General features: G+C 45.8%; 1 protein-coding gene across 1 annotated transcript in view; it reads left to right on the plus strand.

Annotated features, from left to right (window-relative positions):
* Tacr1 (tachykinin receptor 1) overlaps nucleotides 1–20599 on the plus strand; it is a 155929-nt gene extending 135330 nt beyond the window's left edge. The window contains exons 4-6 of the mRNA XM_021165090.1: nucleotides 13429–13579; nucleotides 15351–15547; nucleotides 17465–20599. Coding sequence (XP_021020749.1) covers nucleotides 13429–13579; nucleotides 15351–15547; nucleotides 17465–17756 — 640 coding nt within the window. The 3' untranslated portion in view covers nucleotides 17757–20599. The remainder of the gene's footprint in view (nucleotides 1–13428; nucleotides 13580–15350; nucleotides 15548–17464) is intronic.
* The last annotated feature ends 2158 nt before the right edge of the window (nucleotides 20600–22757 follow it).

The following is a 22757-nucleotide window of genomic DNA, read 5'->3' on the forward strand; positions in this document are numbered from 1 at the left end:
GGTAGGGAAGTGGGGGGCGCTATGGGGGACTTTTGGGATAGCATTGGAAATGTAATTGAGGAAAATATGTAATAAAAATATTAAAAATTAAAAAAAAACAATGGGGCATCTTGGAGAAATTAAAGACGAGGTGATCATTAGCATGATAGCACTCCTCTAAAGCACAGGCTAGCCTTCAAATGGTTCCTCTGAATTCTCACTACACCAGAAAGCTTAGAGAGGAGGCCATGGCTCTGTTTTCAGTCACTAAAGCTGCAGCATCTCACGTTTGAGTGACAGAAAGCTTCGGAGAGCATTTGATGCATGGATGTAGAAGGGAGGAACATACACCTGACTGTTGACAGCGCGGCTGTCCCTCAGAACAGTTTTCCAAGCATCCATCGCCAAGGGGTGTGTGTGTGTGTGTGTGTGTGTGTGTGTGTGTGTGTGTGTGTGTGTTATCCATGTAAGTCACTAAATATTTGAGGTTATACAGTGTCTGTTCAAACACATAGCTCTCTGACAGAGGAATAGAAGCATCTGCTTGGGTAGAGCTGTAAAACAACTAGTGATAGGCTCTCCAGGGATGCACTGTAGAAGAATACCAGCTGCCACTGAGCGCAGACACATCCATTGTACGGCAACCTGTTTGCGACTGTGCTGGGCACAGGAGTGTGGGTATTCAATTAAGGGAAACCAAGCTCTAACTAAGGAAAAAGAGCTCTCTCCGGGTCACATATAAAATTAGGAGGGACAGAACAGCAAAGGTGTGTCCAAGTACAAATCTAGGCTTGGGGGGGGGGGGGACTGGGTTGTGTGGAGTGCTGCTTCTTGCCTGTCTGGTTTCATGTGTCAGTCTTCTGGGGGCAGGGGATCTTCATTTTTTTGGCAGCACTGTGGCTTGAACCCAGGGCCTCTGCCATGCTAATCAAAGGCCCTACTGTTGACCCACATCCCACCTTTGTTTTTCATATTTACTTTGAGACAGGGTCTCACTAAGTAGCCCAGAATGGCCTTGAATGTACCCTATGCGTAGCCCAGGCAGTTTGAGGGCTTATAAACTGCTTGCCTACTGAGTGAATAGAGTTGTAAGCCTAAGCTGTCACACATGCAGAGCTCATTCCTTGACTCAAAGTATTGTCTCTTAAATCACAGATGCCTGGCCCTACAGCCTGCCAGCATGAAGGAAGGGTGGCTAGGAGAACAAGAGGCAAGTGAGGCCACACCTAGGGCCACCATCTGTCCTAGTTTGCTGGAACTAAGGGGTTTCCTGATAGAAGGCTAAAAGTTTTGAAACAAGGAAAAAAAAAATCACAGGTAAACCTAGAAAAATCTAAAGACCAAAAGACGAATTAATCTCTATCTATACTACAGAGCTAGATGCCCTTTGAATCTGTTATCTCTAAGTGCTGTATTCCATACAGGAAATGTAATCTTCCTGCACACATACAGCCTCAAACCATCCTGCATGGGACAGATGAAAGCTGCAGTGGTCAGCCTTCCCATTGGCTCACAGTTTGAGGGTGCAGTCCACTGTGGTGGGAAAGACACGGCAGCAGGAATTCGAAGTGTCTGCCTGGATGCAGAGAGAGATGAAGCTGCTGCTCTGTGCACTTTCTCCTGGGTGAGGTCTGAGGATAGGACTAGAGAGAGAGCTCAGTGGCTAGGAGTGCTTGCTGCTCTTGAGGAGGACCTGAGTTCCGTTCCCAGAACCCATGTCAAATGGCTCACAACTGCCTGAAACTCCAGCTCCAATAGCCATGTCTGTCCTCCATGGGTACCTGCACTTGTGCGTGCATAGCCACACACAGATCCACACATATACACAATTAAAAATAAAAGAAACCTTTAGAGTATGCAGTCTAAGGCCCATGTGATGACACTGCCTATATTTAGGTGGAGTCTTTCTACCTCAATTAACCCACTCTGGACATGGCCTTACAGGCGTGCCCAGAGGCTTAATTATAGGTGATGCTAGATCCTGTAAATGTTGACCACCAATATTAGCCATTATTGTAGCCTATAGCCTACAGCCTGAACCTACCTTCTCAGGAGGAGAGAGAGACAGAGACACACAAAGAAAGAGAGACAGACAGAGAGGCAGACAGAAACAGATAGAGAGACAGAGGAGAGAGATGGGGTTGGGAGGAATCCTGTTCTTAAGCATTGTCTCCCAGTAGCCAAGATGAATGAAAAACATTATTCTTACTTCAAAAGACAAATCCACATCGCACTATGTTTTATGTCAAATCATCCCTCCGTGGCTGTTTTTCAAACCCTCCCTATGTCCCTAGGCTGAAAATGTGACATCTCAGCACAATGTCTCTCGAGCGACATGAGCTTCAGGTCCCAGTCTGCCTGGAGAACCAGCCCCATGCTGCAGAGTCTCGCTGCATGGACACAGAGTCTGAGCTGTCTCCCCCACAGGCCTGGGTCCACCCAGCCGCTCCAGCTGGATGCCTGGGTCTAAAACTCAGACTTAATGGGCTTCTCGCTGAAGGCTGGAGTTTCAGGGAATGAAAATGACAGGGATGCACAGTGTCAAAGTGTTCCTTTGCAACAAGTTAGGACAGCACCAGTCAACATTCCTGTGGGAGGCTTCTCATCCTGCAAAATAAGCCTGGTGTGCCTCAGGCACTCTTCAGGAAAGAGCCTGGGTGCTGATGCAGATGCAGATGCAGTGGGCATGGAAATCTGCTAATACCACCCCTTTGTGTGGTTATGTAATAAGCTGTAGAAATAAAAACAAAAGGTAACTTGTGCGGAGGTTCTCATAGGCATCCGTGTGTGTGTGTGTGTGTGTGTGTGTGTGTGTGTGTGTGTGAGTGAGTGTATGTGTGGAGGCCAGAGTACATCCTTAAGGAATTGATATTCCTCAGGCACCACCCACCTTTGAGGCAGAATCTTTCACTGACCTGAAGCTCACCAAGCAAGGCTAGGTTGGCTGGCAAGCAAATCCTAGTGTCCCACCTGTGTGTCTGTCTTCCCAGTGCTGGGATTGCAAGGGCACACCTACATGAATATCATTTTTACATAAGTTCTGGGGATCAAGCTCAGGTCTTCTATACAAATTAAACCATCTCCCTGCCCGGCACCAAGTGATTATTAGTAAAGTTTAGGGTGTACTGAGCATGCCACATGACTCTAAGACCTGATTTTTAGTTTACAGAGAGTAGGACAGAGGTCTTAGTATTTATTTCAGGCGTTGGGATCAAATGATAACTTTCAGCAGTTTTCTCCTTCCATCACGGATATCAGCATTGTTCAGTGAGAAGTTTTACCTACTGAGCCATCTCACCAAATCACGTCCTTGAAAGCACAACTGAGGTGGCTGTACCCCCAGGGACTACACACAGTGACAAACAAGCCACTGGGATCAAACTCTGGAACCAGTCCCTTGGCTGGGGAGAACATCTCAGAGTAAATACTCTAGGAGAGATGTTCCTGCAGCCAGCCAGTCACCTCCCCTGGGGGCACATCTGTGTGTTACAAATGGCTGTTCTCTCTTGAACTGCAATAAGGGTCTCTAGTGAATCTGTCTCTAAGGAAGGATTTGGATGTCTGCCTTAAACCAGAAGCCATCAGGACCTAAACTGCTTCACATGGACAAAGGCTATGCTCACTGAGCCTCGTTCAGAGTGGATAAGAAGCTTAAACTCCTTATTATAGGACATATAAACTCCACCATAGGGGTTCTCTGTGAGGCCAAGGAAGGTTGGACCTCTATTTATTTCCTTCCCATTCCTGATTTTCTGGTTCAAATGGCAAATTAAAGAGAAACATCTGTTTACCCACCCACTGCCGCCCACCACACCGACGGAAACTGGATCATCCCAGGGCTGCCTCACACGATCAATTCAGAAGACTGTGGGTGCCACCCGTGTGGGTGAGTGAGCCATGAGGGGTTTTAAGTGAATAATATGGGATTTGACACAATCAGGAGACTAGGCCTGGGGACATCAGTTGGTAAAGTGCTGGCCTTACAAACACAGGGGCCTGAGTGTGATACCATAGAACTCATTAAAAAAAAAAAAAAAAAGACAGACAGACATACATACATGTTGGTGAACCCATAGGATCCCAGAGGTGGTCAGGTTTCAAATACCTTGGACCTGGAGGTATATACCAGTTGTAAACTGCCTGACATTGGTGTTGAGACCCAAACTCTGGTCCTTTGCAAGAGCATCAGTTACTCCTAACCACTGAGCAAGCTCTCCAGGTCTTAACCTGAGGCTTCCATATACATAACTAATCTCTTTGAACTCTCTATCTCGCCATGCAACACACATACACACAAACACACACACAAGCTTTCTACCTCTGCCGTGTAGATCTGCTAAGCTTTTCTTCTATCAATAAAAGCTCCTCTTTTTTTTTTTTTTCCGAGACAAGGAAGTGGTACAAAAAGTGATCCAGAAAATGAATAGATTCTCTCTGGACAACTTGAGAAGGTAGAGGGCAAAAATTCTGTCAACACTACATATTAAGAATGTTTGTCTTCTCACGTACAGCTCCCAGCAGACTTCAAATTGATTAATGCCATCCTCTGGGTTAATTCTGTGAAGCAGATCAGCTGCATTGCTCAATTCTTTCATGGAAACCGTAGACCGGCAGCCTATGTGGCTCTCGGCATAATAGTCTATTTATGCTGAGGAATAGAAAGTAGGGTGTTTATCTTTCCCACATATTTCAGACAACGGACAGCCTTTCTGGGTTCAGGATTCAAGACAGACCAGAGCTATGGACATAGAGAAGGAACTTCACACAACCTGGAGTCCAGTTGGCCGCTTTCCACGTTACCCATCTTGGTGAAATTCTATTTAGAATCTGATTTGTTTTTTCAAACCATGCCTTTTGAATGAATTGTCTGCCGTTATTATTGAGTATAGCAGACAGTTTACATTGAACTCTTTACCTGTTCTTGGAAGCCCGTGGTTTCTGTGACCAGAGCAGCTTGGTTCCCCCCACTGCATCTGAGGAGAAAGGAAACGGGATGAGAACAGGACGCTTCTGTTCTCTTTTCCCATCCCAGTTCTAAATTACTAGACTAAGGCAACTACCTTCCCTAGCCCTTAATTTTTCAATATAAAACAGAGCGAGCAGTAGCCATCTCTCACCTGCAGCCCTGGGGTAATAAGATGATAAAGTTGAGTCCACTTTCCACACCTCTATAATGAAACCACTGCACATAGGGACTGGAGAATGTTCCTTTCGTTTTGGTTCGGTTTGGAGTGACTATGTTTTAAGACAGGGTCTTCTGCAGCCCAAGCTGAAATCACAATACAGCAAAGGATGCCATTGGACCTCACATCCTTCCAACTGCACTGCTCAGGTGCTGGAATTGCAGACATGTTCTCCCATGTCAGGCAAGGAATGTGTAAGCGTTCTGCATGCCTCACACCAGTGTTCACAGCAGACCAAAGATCTTCAGGAGAAAAGACCCCTGGCCATGGGTTAGCCTTTGTTTTGCTGCAGTTTCTCTTGTAGAGAGAACGCTTTCTCCAGGCACAGCGGACTCGGCACAGGAGCCAGGATTCCCGGCACTTGGTCTAGACCTGGGGACACAAACAGTCATTAGTCACAGGTTATTATAAGCAGGACTGTTTCAATTGTTTTAAGTGTTTCCTCTTGCCCCTGGGAATACCAGGAGTGTCAAACAGCAGCAACACCCACATTTATAGCTAAGCCCATTTATATGAGGCAATATTAATTGTTGTCCACTAGCACTGTTTGAAGCAGTTTCTAAGCAATGCCCTGCTTCAAATAGCCATGTTTTGGCTGGGAAGATGGTCCAGTCAGCATGTGGTATTCACTGATTGCAAGCACATAAAATCTGTTTACTTTATTGCTCAGCTGCGTACAAACACAAGAAATGGAGTTTGATTCCCAGAAAAAAGCCAGGTGTGATGGGTAATCACTGGCAGACACTCTGATCTAATCATCAGCAAGCCCCAGGTCCCTGTGAGAGATCCTGGTTCAAAAACCAGGGCGGAACAGGCTACTGAGATAACTCAGTGGGTAGAGGCACTTGCCACTGAGCTTGACACCCTGGGTTCAATCCCTGGGACCCACTTAATAGAGGGATGCAGCCAACCCCAGCAAGTCATCCTTTGAACTGTATGCATACTTGAAATCAATAAATAAATGTAATTTTTAGTTAAAAATAGTGTGGGAGTAAGAGATGGTTCAGCAGTTAAGAACACTGGCTGTTCTTACAAAGGACCTGAGTTCCCTTCCCAGTACCCACATGGTGGCTCACAAATCATCTGTGATTCCAGTTCCAGAAGATCTGATGTCCTCTTTTGGCCTCCACAGGTAGCAAGTACACAGGGGTGCACATATGCACATGCAGACAACATTCATACACATAAAACAAATAAAAGATCTTTAAAATAGCATAACGAGGTATACCGTTCCTGAAGGATTTGAGGCCTATATCTGGCTGCTACATGCAAATGTACATGCATAAGCATACACACACATACACACAGAGAGAGACAGAGACAGAGAGACAGAGAGAGTCAGAGACAGAGAGAGACAGAGACACAGAGAGAGAGTCAGAGACAGAGAGAGACAGAGACACAGAGAGAGACAGAGACACAGAGAGAGAGTCAGAGACAGAGAGACAGAAAGAGACAGAGAGAGAGACACACACACAGAGAAAGAGAGAGAGAGAGAGAGAGAGAGAGAGAGAGAAAGTGCGCTCATTTTCCATGTCTGTCAGTGTGCAAAGCACAAGCTTCCCTCCTGCCACTGAGAAATCAGCCCTTTGCAGCTCAGCACTCAGGTTAGGCTGCACCCACTGAGGCACAAGTCCATGTCAGATCTGTCCCCTGGTTATTCACCCAGTAAAAACATGCTACAGTGACTCGGCCAACCCAACCTTAGACAGAGCGTCCCAGCAGAGTTCAGACCCTTGTAGGGCACCTGAAGGTGGGTGAGGTACAAAAGCAAGCCCTGCGGAGCAGTCTTCTGAGATTCAAATCACTCATGAGCAAACACACCTCTTATTAAAAACAAAACAAAACAAAACAAACAAACAAACAAAAACAGCCTTGTCCTCTACAGGGCTGAGATATTCCAGGAACTGCTGCACAGGGCATAAGTTGGAAAGCTGCACCATGCATGTGGGACTATGGAGAGAGTGTGGGGGCTATGTATATTGTACTGTGGATCAAGTACATAAAAATCTATGTTATTTTTATTGCCCAAGTACTGAAATGCCAGCCACCTAAAGGAACCACTGATTGGTCCAGCACCACCTAGTGGTACCTGTCGACCTCAGATTCCCAAGTCAGCTGCCTCTAGCCAGGAAACCACTCCTCCACTCCCACAGGATATGGAGCTGTTGGGTAGTGCGTATTTTGCCAAAGATTTGGAGAATAAAATCAGTGTATGGCAGCATGGCAGGTCAGATTCTTTCAAGATACCACCATTCCTTACAGTGCAGGAAGTCGGTGCCCACAGGAAATTCCTTGCCAGGACTTCTTCAAGTCCTTCTTCCAACAGCTGCATTTGACTTTTCTCTCCCATCTTTCCCCACCGCTACTTCCATTCCTGACGGTTTTATTCCCCCATCAATTCCACAGCTTTTTTGCCTCACCCCAAATTAGACTTCTGTCTTCCTATACATACCCCAAACTGCAGCAGGCTCCTCAGCCTAACCAAAAGCTTTCTCATTTGTCCTCTCAGACACACGAATCCTGTAGGGTCTGTTTGACACATCCACCTCATCAAACCCGAGTGAGGACAGTTAACCACCTGCCTGCCCAGGAGTACATGTGCGTATGCACAGACATGCACTCCCAGCCTCCCGACCCTACACCTACCCCCTGCTGCCTCTGAGGACAGAGCAAGGAGGAGTATAGATGGGGGAGCTTGGCTTCTCTCTGCTGGCGCCTATGTGACCACATTTCTCTTTACAGCATTTTCAACTCCAAAGGCAGACAGTGGCAGCATGACGAGAGACAGGGGTCTTTGTTTCTCCTGCCTCTTCAACCAAATGCATGCTATCTTCTCTGGGCACTTGACCTCCACTCAACTACTACCCTGCAGCCTCCCTCTCATGGCTAAAACTATTAAGAATGGAATCTCCAGACACCATCTTCTCTTCTGCACTCCCCAGGACTCATCCCATCTGGTTTAATCACTGCCCTCCTAGTTCAGTGTCCCAAAGCCAGACAGAAGGTTCACAGCCTCATCCTCCATCTTCTCTAAGGTAGACGCCATCTTCCCTCGAGCCCCTTACTCTGTGGCTTGTACCTCTAAAGTTGGCCTCTTCCCTCCTCGAGGCCATTTGTATCACTTGACCATCTCATGGGCCTCTAATCTAATAGCATCCCAGACGTCTCCTCTTGCTCTAGATCCAGACATCTACCTGTCCTCCCTCAAGGTCAACTCCCCCATAAGCCTGTTCCTCCTCCCAGAGGGGCAAGCTGGAAGTACACGTTTTCGAATGTACACATTAGCTTCTCACACCCGCTGCCAATGTTTCCACTGCAGCTGGTTCCCAATGTGCTGGCACATGAATCTGAAGCTCACATTCTGCAAGGTGAGGCCTGTGAGGCTGCACCTCTGTAAAGCTCCCAAGGGTAGCTGGTGTGGCTCAGCTTTGGAGATAGCGAGCATCATGTGATGGGGTAGACAGGGGATGCCGGGTGAGACCTGCATGCAATGGATACTACAGAGGCAGCTAATAGGCTGGATGGAATTAGGATCACATCCGTGTTCTTTAGCAGCTAAAAATATCTACCTACTGCCTTCCAGGCACAGAAAACCAATGCATCAACCCTCATAGAGCTATCTCCTTAGATTGAAGATGGAGAACAGAGGTCCATGCCTACTTAGCCTCCTTCATTCCCTGTTCCAGGGCACCTAGAGTCCCCCAGCAAGTGCATTATGAAGACACCAACATGCTATTTAATTAACATATCAACATGTTTAAGACTGTTTCAGAAACTGACACTGTTGATGCTTTAAACATAAGTGACTCATGCTAGTGAGATATGAGGAAACCTGGATTTGTGTGCATTAAGGTATTAAAGGTGTGGGAAGCCTTGGGACTTGGGGACTACATGGTCCATATTTGACAATCTCACTCCATTTAAAGTGTGTCAAGCCTTCTCAACTGCTTAAAGAAGTAAACTAGATGGAACAAAACCAGGAACATATACACACCGCCTTTCTGAAGTTCCCATACACACATCTCCAAGACAATTAAAACCAAAGCACTGCGCTACCTATGCCTACACCTCCACAATTAGGCAAGCTGTTCCTTCTGTCACTGCCTGTTGTCCCCATGACTGCTTCTTTCTCCGGCTCATTTGTAGAGCATTCCTGGCTCTAGATCTCTTTTCCCAAAGCAGATGTCACTTCTGAGAGCTCATAAAGCATTGCCTGAGAGGAACTTAAGAAACATCAAAATGGAAAGCCAAAACATGTGTGAAGGCACACGAAACAGTATGACTTGGGTTTATTGACCAGCTTTCTAAAAGAATGATCTTGGAGTATACACGCACACATACACACACACACACACACATGCGCGCACACACATACATATATACATATATGCACATGCACACACACTGGCTAACTCCGCTTAACTGTATAATAGAGTACAATGTCTTCAAACACATGCCACCGTGGCATGTATTTGCTTTTATGTTTTCTAATGATGGGATTTCATTCATTTTATTTACACCCATTCAGAAGTTTTGTGGCCCAGACAGTATTTGGACAGTTTCTGTGTAATAGGCGTCTATGGATTTGTTTAAACTTTGGCATCATCCAAGGATTAACTCTATCTTGGGAGGTGGGGGTGTCTGTTGGGGAATGCAGGGAGGAATGAAACAGAAGACTAGAGATTTGTAAATCTGGAGAACTCTGGTCAGGAGGGTCACACTAAAATACTCTAGATAGTTATTATGAGAAACATATTTTAAGAACTGTCGTTTAACCATCTTAAAGTGTACAGCTCAGTTCTTACCCTACTCAGTAGGTAAGAACACAGTGCTCTTGCAGAGGACCTAAGTTCAGGTCCCTGCACCCAAGGAATCTGACGCCCCCTTCAGGCCTATGTGGGCACTGCACTCATGTACACAGATGTACATGCAGGCACATTTGAAACACATAATTTAAAATAAAAATAAAAAATTTTGAAAGTGTACAGTTTAGTGATGTTAGAACATTCACAAAGGTGTAACACCCTCATCGGTCCATTTTTTAGAAAATTTTCATCATCCCAAGCAGAAAGTCTGTGCCCACTGAGTATAAATTCCTACTCTGTCTCCCAAGTACCTGAAAGCCTTTTCTGCCTTCTGTGTGTATGGCACATGTGTCACATGAAGTGAAATCCTTCAGAGTGCCCTCTTACGATTATGTGCCCTCTTAGTCACTTAGCGCAGTGCTTGCAGGCGTCAGCTGTATATCAGGAGACCACTCTTCTCTCAGGCTGAATAGAAACTTATTGTACAGATAATCTACATACAATCTGTTTATCTGTTCAGTTGTTGGTGTGTATTGTGCCATTTCTGTATTATGCACAAACACTGTTGCATAAGGATCTGTGCTCAGGGTTTCTGTTTCAAAGGTGTGCCTACAAATAGGACTGCTAACTGACCATTTTTATATATCTTTAATTATCCCTATTAGGTAAAAGAAACAGCAATGGTTAACCTGACTGTAACACTATGTGTTTGTGTGTGTCTGTGAACATGTTCATGTACCTATGTGCACATACACACACATGTTTGAACACTCATATGGAAGCCAGAGGTGGACATCTGGTGTCTTCCTCAGTCGCTCTCCACCTTATTTTTTGAGACAGGGTCTCTTACTAAACCTAGAGGTCACCCATCTAGCTGAACTGTGTGGTGTGCTCCAGGGATCTTTCTATCCCTGTGTTCCACAGTGTCTGGATTACAGATGGGCACACCCACATCTGGGCTTTTTTATTTGTTCTGCAGATTTAAACTCAGGTCCTGATTCTTGGAAGGAAAGACCTCAGCACCTGAACTACCTCTTCAGACCCTGTAACACCTTTTTCACCAAAATTAAGTCCATATTGTTTGTATTTTCAAAAAAATAACAAAAATACCTATTTATTCATTGAAAAAAGAATCCATAGTGGCACATGGATCTGAGGAAACCCAAGGAAGGAAGAGAGCCACAAGGTCGTAGACCAGGCTGGGCTGCACAGTGAGACCCTGTATCCACGAGGGAAAAGAGAGGATGAGGAAAAGCTGCTACGCTATCTTTATTATCTCCAGGTATTAGCTACTTTGTAAGCACAGGCCCCTCTGATCAACAAGATCCCAGAAACCAGAAATAAGTTATAGGGAAAAGATGAATTTAACACATACTTTAATGAAGTCATTCAATTACAAACCCATCGGTTCCCCATAGGGACTCATCAGTCTTGCAGATTCAAAGCCTAAAATAGAAGTTCCCCATCTTTGCTATCTATTATGATAAATTAGGTAATTTTCAAGATTATACTCTCCTACTCCCACACCCCGGCTGATGGAATAAACACCTTAAGCCACTAAGCATTCAAAGCTCTTCTGGGCATTGGAAGCTGAGAAGCACTGGTCCAGGGCAATGCTTTTCATTTTCTGAACCAGGAACAGAAGCAGCATCTCCTGGGTATTTGCCCTAAGTGCAAGGATTTGGCATAAGGGGAACAGTGGATAAAGTTCTGTGCAATCATGAGAACCTGCATTTTGATTCCCAGGACCCATGCAAAAAGCCCAGCGAGATGGTTCACACCTGTAATCTCAGAATTGGGAGGCAGACACAGGACAATCCCTGGAGTTTGCTGGCCACCAGTCTAGCCAATCAGTAGGCTCCATGTTGAATAAGAGACCCTGCCTCAAAAATTAAGATAGAGCCATAGGATAAGATAATCAATGTCAATCTATGGCCTGAAGATACTCAAACATACATACACATATTCACCTACACATGCATCACACATGTATGCACCACACATACAAATACATAAAATAAATAAATGCTGGGTTTTTTATGTCAAGACCTCTGCAATCATGCAATTCCTCTAGGGGATTCTAGGGCCAACTGTGAGGAGCATGTGGAGCCAAATGGGGCATCAAATAGACAACAGTAGATCCAACATAAGATTTCATGCATCCCTTGACAGACAATCCCAAAGAGCACCACAAGGCAGTAACCTGTCAAGGCATAACCTGAGTGTTGGGTCATTGGGTAATTATCAATCAATCAACAGGGGACAGAGCTGTTCTTTCAGGAAGGGGCCATGGGAGTGTCCTCTGGTTCTGTCCATTCCTGACATCTCTAAATGCTTTGTTTGCAAGTATGGTCAGCACAGAAACCTAAAGGAAGAACTAAAAACAAACCGGGCACACCACACATAGTCACCACTGTGGAGGCTATAGGAAGAGGTGACTACTACCCTGGGGACCCTGATAGCCCAAGGAGCTGGGATCTGCCTGCCTACATAGAGATGTGCTACGGTTCTGCCTCACAGCTCAGGACTCCTCAAGTATATTCAAAGTTCCGATTTTTCATATTCATAGAAGGCTGGAGATGTGGCAGTACTGTGGAGATTTACAAAGAAATGATTGAGTTCCAGGACAGCCAAGGCTATACAGAGAAACCCTGTCTCAAAAAACCAAAACCAAACAAACAAACAAATGATTGAAAGCAAGTGCGGTACTGGTAAAGCAGAAAGGGGGTGCCTACATGGGCTTCCTACTGAAAAGTGAGAGCCAGCTTTGGCTGTAAGAAAGTGGGGGAAAACAGGTCTGTGGGTGGCTTTTCCCCAGTGGTGAAAACTTGGTTCTGGGCCAGGAAGGTGTGGTGTGCACTTACAGCCCCAGTCCCTGCACTCTGGAGGCAGAGGCAGAAAGACCAGGACCTCCAGACCATCCTCCAACCTCGGCTGCTGCTGTAGTTTGAATGTGAAATGTCCCCCACAGGCTCACACGTTTGTAGTTGGTCCCCAGCTGGTGGTGCTATCTTTGGAAGGTTGTGTATCCTTAAAAGATGGAGCCTTACTGGGGGAAGGGAGATGCTAGGAGCTAGCCAGTTTTACAGCCCAGGCTCAGTTCTTTCCTCTGCTTCCTGACTCCAGGAAACAGTGTGAGCAGCTGCCTCTCCTGCTGCCATGCTTGCCATCCTGCCCTGATGGACTGTATCCCTTCAAAATGTAAGCCAAAATAAACGCTTCCTCCACTAAGCTGCTTCCTGTGACAAGAATATTTGCTCACAAAAACAAGAAACGTTATGAACACAGGGAAAGTCCACATGAAGAATATAAATTAAATCCGCTTGTTTTCTCATGCCCATAACCCATTCATTGTGAATGGTGGATGGTATTCCTCCCTGTATGATGACCAAGGCTGATAAAGTGGCCACAGACTGTAATTGCTGCTGTTGCTAAGACTGACTCCTCTGTCTACCTCACAGGTACCACATCTGTGTGACTGTACTGATCTACTTCCTGCCTCTGCTGGTGATTGGCTATGCATACACTGTGGTAGGGATTACACTGTGGGCCAGTGAGATCCCTGGTGACTCCTCTGACCGTTACCATGAGCAAGTCTCTGCAAAGCGCAAGGTGAGCAAAAGCCAAACAAGCATAGCTTGCCCTGGCACTGACAGTGTGGGAGGCTTGAGGCCCCAAAGGCAGAAGCCGTAAAGCATCTCTGGACCTCAGAAACTAAAAAGGAAAGCAGGGTCTTCCTTCATGTCCACATGTACATGTACACACTCATATACAGTCAAACACATGTACAAACTCTCATATATACACATAATTATATACATACAAAAGTAATCATACACAGTCATCCATATACATACACACATCATATTCATATACATATATATCAATACTTATATATGTTTATACATCCATATATAGATACCCATACACACACACAAACATTCATACACATGTATATATACACAAAAACCCACTCATACACACACATATACTCATACACATATGCACACATATACAGATATACACACAAACACTCATCCATATGTACACACACAGAGACACCCATACACATACACACACATAAACACCCATACAAGTATTACACATACCCATATAAATGCTCATACACATATACTCACAAACATTATACACATATATGCCCATACATTTCTAAGTACACTCATACATATAAATCCATACACACACACACATATATATATATCACGTGTGTACATACTCATATACAAACATGTATACTCAAATACACACACTCATACACATACTTATACACAGATACAAATATATATATATATATATATATACACACACACTCATGTGTATTCACACAATCCTTCATATGCAGACACTCATATACACACTAACATACATATATACATATACACATATGCCCATACATATTCATATACATAACACATGTGAAAATATGCAGATACAAATATACACAAATTCATACACATGTATAATATTCATACACACATATGCATACACCTATATATATATACATATATATATATACATACATACACATACATACGAGTTTTACACATATACACATGCATACACAAAGTACCTTGGACTGGGAATTTATAAACAAGAGAAATTGGCCTTCGTGGCTCTATAAGCCAAGTTTCCAAAACCAAGGCAGAGTCCATGTTTGGCACTTCCTACTCATGGCTCACACAGTAGAAAGGCAAGGGAGTGCCAGGCCCTCTCTTTAATCCTGTCTATAAAGCTTTGCTCTCAGTGTCTGACTGCTACCCAAAGGCCTGTGACCTAATACTGTCACTTACCACATGTCACTGGCTGCTGAGATTCAGCATATGATGAGGTCTGACATTGACCTCATGAACATTCAGGCTTCTGGGTCCCACAGACTTTTCTCCAACCCCCTTTAAACACAGGATATGCCCTTACAGAAACTCTCCAATGTTCCCCCTTCTCCTTCCTCTGCTTCAGTCTCCAGAGACACCTTTCCCCAGCTCCCTTCCTCCCCTGGCCCAGCCCTCTGCTGCCTTCCCTGTGCCTTCCCTCCTGAGAACTCATAAATGTCTCACTCTCTCCCCTGGTTTCTCTACACATTGCCCAGCATGTCACATAACAGCATACTACAGTCCTGCTCCACCCTCGGCTGTAAGTTTATATGAATTGGTCCAGGAACCTTTAATTTCTAACAAGTCCTTGGGCGTAGCAATGATGGAAGTCGTGGGCCACACTCTGAGAACTGTAACCAGGACCCTTAAGCCTGGGTGTTAAAGGTCTTTCGGCCTCCTTAGAAGGCAGTGTTATAAACACCTCCATTCCCACCCACACTGTACAGTGACACACAGAGTTGACAGGCTTGCCTACTGTGCCCTCTCCCCAGGTGGTCAAAATGATGATCGTGGTTGTGTGTACCTTCGCCATCTGCTGGCTGCCCTTCCACATCTTCTTCCTCCTGCCCTACATCAACCCAGATCTCTACCTTAAGAAGTTCATCCAGCAGGTCTACCTGGCCAGCATGTGGCTGGCCATGAGTTCTACCATGTACAACCCCATCATCTACTGCTGCCTCAATGACAGGTGAGTAGACTGTGCTCCCGCACCCAAGCCACACCCAGCATGAAGAGGGAGTGGCGGGTCTGCAGTAAACTAACCACACACTCCAAGCCATGCTCATCGGGGCTCTGTAACAGCGTAAGCCCAGATTGGGATGGTTTTCTTTTCCAAAACAAACAAACAAACCAGGTATTTTTAATTTCATGGGTGACCTGATTTTTTTTTCTTATGTAAGTGCAAATTTGTATGTGTGAATGGGTATCTGTGCTTGCAGGTGGAGGTCAGAGAAGGACGTCAGACGTCCTGCTCTATCATCCCCCACCTTATTCCCTTGAGACAGATCTTTCACTGAACCTAGACCTAGGCTGGCAGCCAGTAAGTCACGGTGATCTCTCTCTCCACATCCCACCACACACGCGCACATCTGGGAAAACAAGTACTGCAGAAACACACCTGGCTTTTTACCTGGGTTCTGTGGATATGAATTGGGCCCTCACATTTGTGAAGCAAGCCCTCGAACCTGTTGAGCCATCTTCCCAATGTTTCGTCTTCTGATTTTTAAAACGTAGAGACTACATTAGTGGGGCTGGGGGCATGTTGGGACTCTTGCATGTAGACAAACCTGCACACTACATGTTCTCCTCGCCCTACTGTTCTCATCGGGGTTACTTCCTAAGACTCATCTTGCATTTCCAGTAACACAGAGTAAGCAAAGGAGCCAGGATTTCCAGTTAGACAGCACCAGGCAGAGACACCAGGCTACAGTGTAATTGTCACCCAAAGAAGCATTCAACCCATATCAAGGAAAGGATGCAGAGAAGAGGGAGAGATAGAAAGAGACACTTAAGCATTGGGCGTATATGAATGACTCCCGCTTGAACTTACTCCCACCATCTGTCATCTCATAGATCCATCTTCTAAGAGCTTGATGACATGGCTCAAGTTATGTTGGCTAAATGTCCTAGCACCTTTGTAAGTGAAGATTATTCTCCATGTTTAACCAGTAAGGAAACTGAGGCCCCCTAATAAAACATCACTGGCAGTCAAGGCTTGAGTCTTGATACATACTTGTACTGTGGGCCTGGTATGATAGTTACCTTTCTATTGCTGAAATAAGACACCATGGCCAAAGCAACTTATAAGAGAAGGGATTTATCCAGGCGTGGTGGCGCATGCCTTCAATCTCAGCACTTGGGAGGCAGAGGCAGGCAGATTTCTGAGTTGGAGGCCAGCCTGGTCTACAAAGTGAGTTCCAGGACAGCCAAGGCTACACAGAGAAACCCTGTCTCAGAGAGAGAGAGAGAGAGAGAGAGAGAGAGAAGGGATTTATACAGATCTATGGTTCCAGAGGAATAGAGTCCACCATGACAGGGAACTGTGGCAGCAGGGAGTAGACAAGTAGACATGGTGGCAGGGACAGCTAGAAACTCACATCTCCATGACAAACCAGAAGCAGAAAATAAGTCCGAATGATGGAGGCTTTTGAAGTCTCCAAACCAGTGGCATACTTTCTCCAGCAAGGCCACATCTTCCAAGTCTAACCCAAACAGCACCACCAACAGGGGGCCAAATATCCAAATGCCCAAGACAATGGGGGGTATTTCTCATTCAAACCACAACACTTGGCAACCAGCTCAGTAAATACACACAAATGCCTACATTGTTTTCGTTGATGTTCAGTTAACCCAAAGTCTTTTGTTTACATGCCTGAGGAAACAACCAAATTCTGGCATGCCCCCCAAAAAAGTCTTTTATTGCACCTTGACAGCTACCCATGAGGGGAGCTTGTCTTTAGCATATACAGATGTGAATTAATTTGAACTTGTAATGACACAGAATCAGGCCGGCGTAGATCCCATGTTGAGGAGCTGACACAGTGGGAAGGAACACCTTCTTAAAGAAGGCAATCCCAGGACTCACCTCTCCATCCTTTCTCTCCAGGTTCCGTCTGGGCTTCAAGCATGCCTTTCGCTGCTGCCCTTTCATCAGTGCTGGTGATTATGAGGGGCTGGAAATGAAATCCACCCGATACCTCCAGACCCAGAGCAGCGTGTACAAGGTCAGCCGCCTGGAGACCACCATCTCCACTGTGGTGGGAGCCCATGAAGATGAGCCAGAGGAAGGTCCCAAGGCCACACCTTCATCCTTGGATCTCACCTCCAATGGCTCCTCTCGAAGCAACTCGAAGACCATGACAGAAAGCTCCAGCTTCTACTCTAACATGCTGGCCTAAGCAGCAGGCACATTTCCAGGGCACAGCCACTAGCCCATCTTGTGTCGTTTATTCATGGAAGTCTTTGATTTGGAATTTGTTGGAAATACCCTAACACTGGAGCTTTGGGGGAAAGGTCACAATGATTTAAGGAAAACGTTCCATGCTGTATTCAATCTGGATTCCATCCTGTCTTTGCCAACCATCCTCCACACTGTTGACCCAAGGCAGATCAGTAAACTTCTATAAAATGAGAAGGCTACCCTCAGTTTCCCCTGAAGTTTAATCCCATGATTCCTGAAATGACTTCATCTGCATGCAAGGTGCTTATCTGGGGAGGGATTCTGCAAGGCAGCAGACCTATTTGCCTGGAGCATCTGTCTTTCTTCAGCGAAGTCATTCTCAGACATGTGCAGACTAGCTCACACCACTCCAGCCTTCCACAGGATGGTGTGAGCAAAAGAAGATGCCACCTAAATCCTAAGGAAAGCTCTATCCCCACCTAAGCACACATGAATGGAGGACACCTATCATTGTGACATCTTGATGTCTCTGTTCATTTAAACATCATGGGATTGACAATATTGGATTCTTCTGCATTGTGTCCCCAGTACAACCAACTCTGACTGAATATGTCTACACAAGCCAGCTGATGTTCTAACCAAGAGTCAGGAGATCCACGCCAGGCTTAGCCTATCTGAGACTCTTTTCCTTCTTTGTAAAGCAGCAGAGCTGAACCAAATACTCTAAGTGTTTCTTTGAGTCTTAGTGTTTCCTGGTTTAATGATGTATATACTTCATTCTCTCTCTCTCTCTCTCTCTCTCTCTCTCTCTCTCTCTCTCACACACACACACACACACACACACACTCTCTCACACATACACACACACTCTCACACACACACACTCACACACACACACTCACACACTCTCTCACACACACACTCACACACACTCTCACACACACACACACACTAAATAAAAAGAAAAGCAATGGCAGCATCAAAAATACAAGGGCTGTCAGTCCCTAGAGATGGGTGTGTGTAAATATGCTCCCATTGATCCAAAAGCCCTGCTCCACAACTTCCTTCTCCAGGAAAGTTCTTCTCTTTGACAGAGCAGAGGACTTCTCAGAAAAAACTTGGATGTCTCCAGCAGGCTACAACCCAGTTCTGAGAACAGCATTGAGAGGGACAAGTGTGTGGACTTCCTGCTCTGACCAATCGAGTCTTTGTCTTCACTTTTTGCTGCACACGGTGTAGAGGAGGGAGGCTGCCCTCTGCAGCTACACTCTTGGAAAGAGGAGCCTTGCCTCTTCTCTTCAGACTCTAAACCTTGCCCTCCTTGCTCCACTTTGATGATCTCTGTCTATAAGAAGTTGAAGGATCCACCAATCCAAATGGACACTTAGTCTGCCAAGAGCCAAGAACTGAAAGTGTCACATCCTGATACGGCTTCAGGATCCCCAGAAGGGGATCATGTGCTTTCTTTCTGTCTCTCAGATGTGGCTGGAAACCAAAGCTTCATGTGACATCCATGAATCTCTTCATGGTTCAGGTAACTGGATGCACAAAAGCTCCATCCAGCATGTCAGGAAGAGCAAGACCACCCACCACCAGGATTTATAACTTTTGCCAGCCTTGTTGGGTCTAGCCCTTCGAGGGCATCAGCATACCTGGAGAAGGCAAGCATTATATGGAAATAATATAAGCTGGGGGAGGGGCAGGGGAAGAAATGAGAAGCATACTCTGCAGAGAATTATGGGAAATTTTAATAAACTAAGCAAAGGCCACTGAATGACAACCTATGAGTTGAAAATAGTGTAAGAACAACAAAAGCCAATACCCAAGTTGTATATTACACTTCCAAGAAGGAATCTTGCTATATAGGGATGGAAAAAATATGGCTATAAAAAGAAGAAAACACCCAGCATGGAGAGGTATCTCATCTACAGAAGAGATGGTTAGGGTAAAGTTTGCAAGGATTTATGGAGTGCCTGCTCTGGACTTTGCCCAAACTGAGGACACACAGCTCCTTCCACCCTGAGGAGATTCTTGTGCCTGCTATTCCTGATGACGCCAGCCTGCTCACCAGGCATGGAGGCATTGAGAAGCAGATTCCTCCTAAGATTTTAAAAACTGACTTTCAACTTGGGGACTCCAGCCAAGGGGTGGGGCTTTCAGAGAGCTTCTGAAATGGCAGGTCTCTGAGGTAACTCTGAAGGGAGCCACCAGTCAGCCCTGGGAACCTAAAGAACTGATATGAGAAATTTCACTCCATGTGTAGTATGAGTGAAGATGAGGTGGACCGGGCTTCATGGATATGCGAAGCATCCCTCAGAGAGGACCAGCAATCTTCCCATTGCCCCTGCTCCAAAGACCATTTAACTTGTAAAAATGTCGTCAATTCCTGTTTGTGAGAACACTGTGATTTGTGCTCCGTGCATGGGTCTCTTATTGAAATGTGTCACCCTGTGTTTATCTCCTGAGTTTTCTTGATGTACCTTCCGGTATCGATAGGCTGGGAGACATCCTGGAGCCATCCTTCCTGCATTCCCTCCAACCTGTGGGATCCCAGTGTCATCGCTCTTGTTTGGCCAGGCCTCCTCCTGCCACTGTTCTTGCTTGGAGAGGAGCTCTGAAGTCTGCCCCATATTCAATGAAACTGAAGGCTGTGGAAGGACCTTGGTGGGAGGAACACCCTGAGCCCTTCAGCAGATTGCTGAGACAAAGGGCTGGGTGGAATTCTGGGAAAGGAGAGGACACAGGCCTGGAGAAAAGAATGGCCATAGAGAGGGGTCATTTCTGAAGCATCTGTGTTTGGGGCCTGGGATCCTGGAAATAAAGTATGCTTTGGCTATCTCATGCTTCTGTCTCCTCTCTAGGGAACAGGAACCCTGCTGGGTGTGGGATGGGACAGTGATGGGAACTCTCGAAAATTTCACAGCCAAAAGGATGAAATGCACTGAACATGTTCGGTGCCAGCTTGACCATTTCTGCTAAAGCAAATGTGAACTTCTCTTGAGCAGTCTCTGCATGACCTGGGTTTCTCTCCCCCTTCTCGTTAGTTACTTCTCTGTTGTTGTAATAAAACACCATGAGCAAGGTAGAACAAAAAGTTCATTTGGGACTATTATATGGACTAATAGTTCCAGAGGGTTAGAATCCATGATGTCCCACCCCCCCAGTGATGTACGTACTCTAGCAGGGCCCCACCTCTCAAAGGTTCTACAACCTCCCCAAATAGCACACCCAGTTGGGGACTGTCTTAGGGATTTACTGCTGTGAAATGGTCAAGCTGGCACCGAACATGTTCAGTCCCTGCCTAGGGGAAGAAGGGGTCCATACATGAATGACAGACCCAAAATGCTACACCTGGGCTGGTAGGAGGGGCTGTCAGCCGATGGCACTCCTCACCCATATTTTTCTCCAGGTAGACCTGTGCTATACAGCTGCACAACTGCACAGAGACCTCTGCATTTGCAAACATGGCAGGAAACCCCTGCAGACTGGAAGCATCAGTGGTAATCACTGTGAGCACTGGCAACCTGCTCCCCACTGCTGGGCCACCTCCCACAGGCAGCGCCACCACGGGAGCCATGAGATGCTGCAAACACACTTGCAGTGGCAAAGAGAGGGCAAGAGGAAAACAGAGACAGCTGCCCAATAAGTTATCTGAAATGAGCAACGAAGATGCTCCTTTGTAAACTAAGGCATCTTAGAAACAGGTCCCTGGACGAGCTTCAAGGGATCCACAAGTCCCTTTCAAGATCTTCACCTCTCACATTCTCTCTGCAGGATGGGGGGAGGGCACACATATGACTTTCCTCTAAAACAATCATTAACCCTATGCTGTCTAACAAAAGGAGAGGCAGTGGATTGTTTCTAAGAGAGGGGTGAGAAGCCTGAGGTCTTCCAAACACAGCAAGCGGTAGATGAGCCCCAGAAGAAGCAGCCTGGCTGCCAGGAAACAGTTTCTGGAAGAAAATCATACTTTCTCTCAGGCACCCCCGTGATTTAAAGCTTTAGACAAGACCACTGGATTCATGGCAGAGGGGTGTGTTCACTCTTCTCCATAGAAAGACACGGCCCTTGACTAAGCAATAGCAATGCCTTGGTTATAGGTCAGCAGATAAGACAAGGCATAGGAAACAAATATTGAGACACAAAGATGTTCCCATTTTTTCCAGCAATGTGTGGCAGGCATCTTAGGAATATTCATCCCAGTAGTCATAGCAGGGCTTGGTAATATGTTCCCTGGGGCTCCTTCAATCCTTTTGGTACAAGAGTGATCAGACCTCCTCAGTGCTGAATGCCAGAGTGATAGTTCATTCAGGGCCTTGAGCGCGGATGGATGAGATGGGGACACAAGGAGAATGTCCCTCTCCATCTTCCAGGGTAAATGGAGCATCTGATCCCACAGCCAATAATCTAAAACACCCCTGCTTATTTCTACCCAGTTCAGGAGAGCAGAGGAGAGGGAAAGAGGCTGAAGATCTGCAGCTTCATGGCCCAGAGGGTCACAGATGTCACCCTGGCTTCCCCCTCAAGCAGCACAGCTTGGGAAGAGAAAAGATTGCTAATGAGCAAGAAGTGACAGAGGACATCAGAGGCAAATACTGGTGCTGCCTCTTTGGCTAGCTCCGAGTCTACTCAGGGTCAAGCCTGGGCTCTTTGCACTGCATCTCCTTCTTTTCTTTTCCACCTTTTTAATTTTGGTTTTTAATTTCCAAAATATTTTATTAGATATTTGAAACATGTGTACGTGTTTTGACCGTACTCACCCTTCCCATATCCAGCACTTCCTAGATCCACCAGCCTTCCCCAGCCACCCAAGTTTATGTCCATACTGAAGTCCTACTCTTATCCCAGGAGCTATTGGCAGCTGACAGGTGTTGGGAGAGGGTGAGTCAGTTTTCTCTAAGAGTACATATTTTGGTGAGTCAGCCACACTCCAAGGGAGGACCACTCATCCAAGAACCCCTTTTAATTTCCAGTTCATTATGTTCTCCACACTTTAATC

The sequence above is a fragment of the Mus caroli genome, chromosome 6, assembly GCF_900094665.2.
Source record: "Mus caroli chromosome 6, CAROLI_EIJ_v1.1, whole genome shotgun sequence".
NCBI classification, from domain to species: Eukaryota; Metazoa; Chordata; class Mammalia; order Rodentia; family Muridae; genus Mus; species Mus caroli.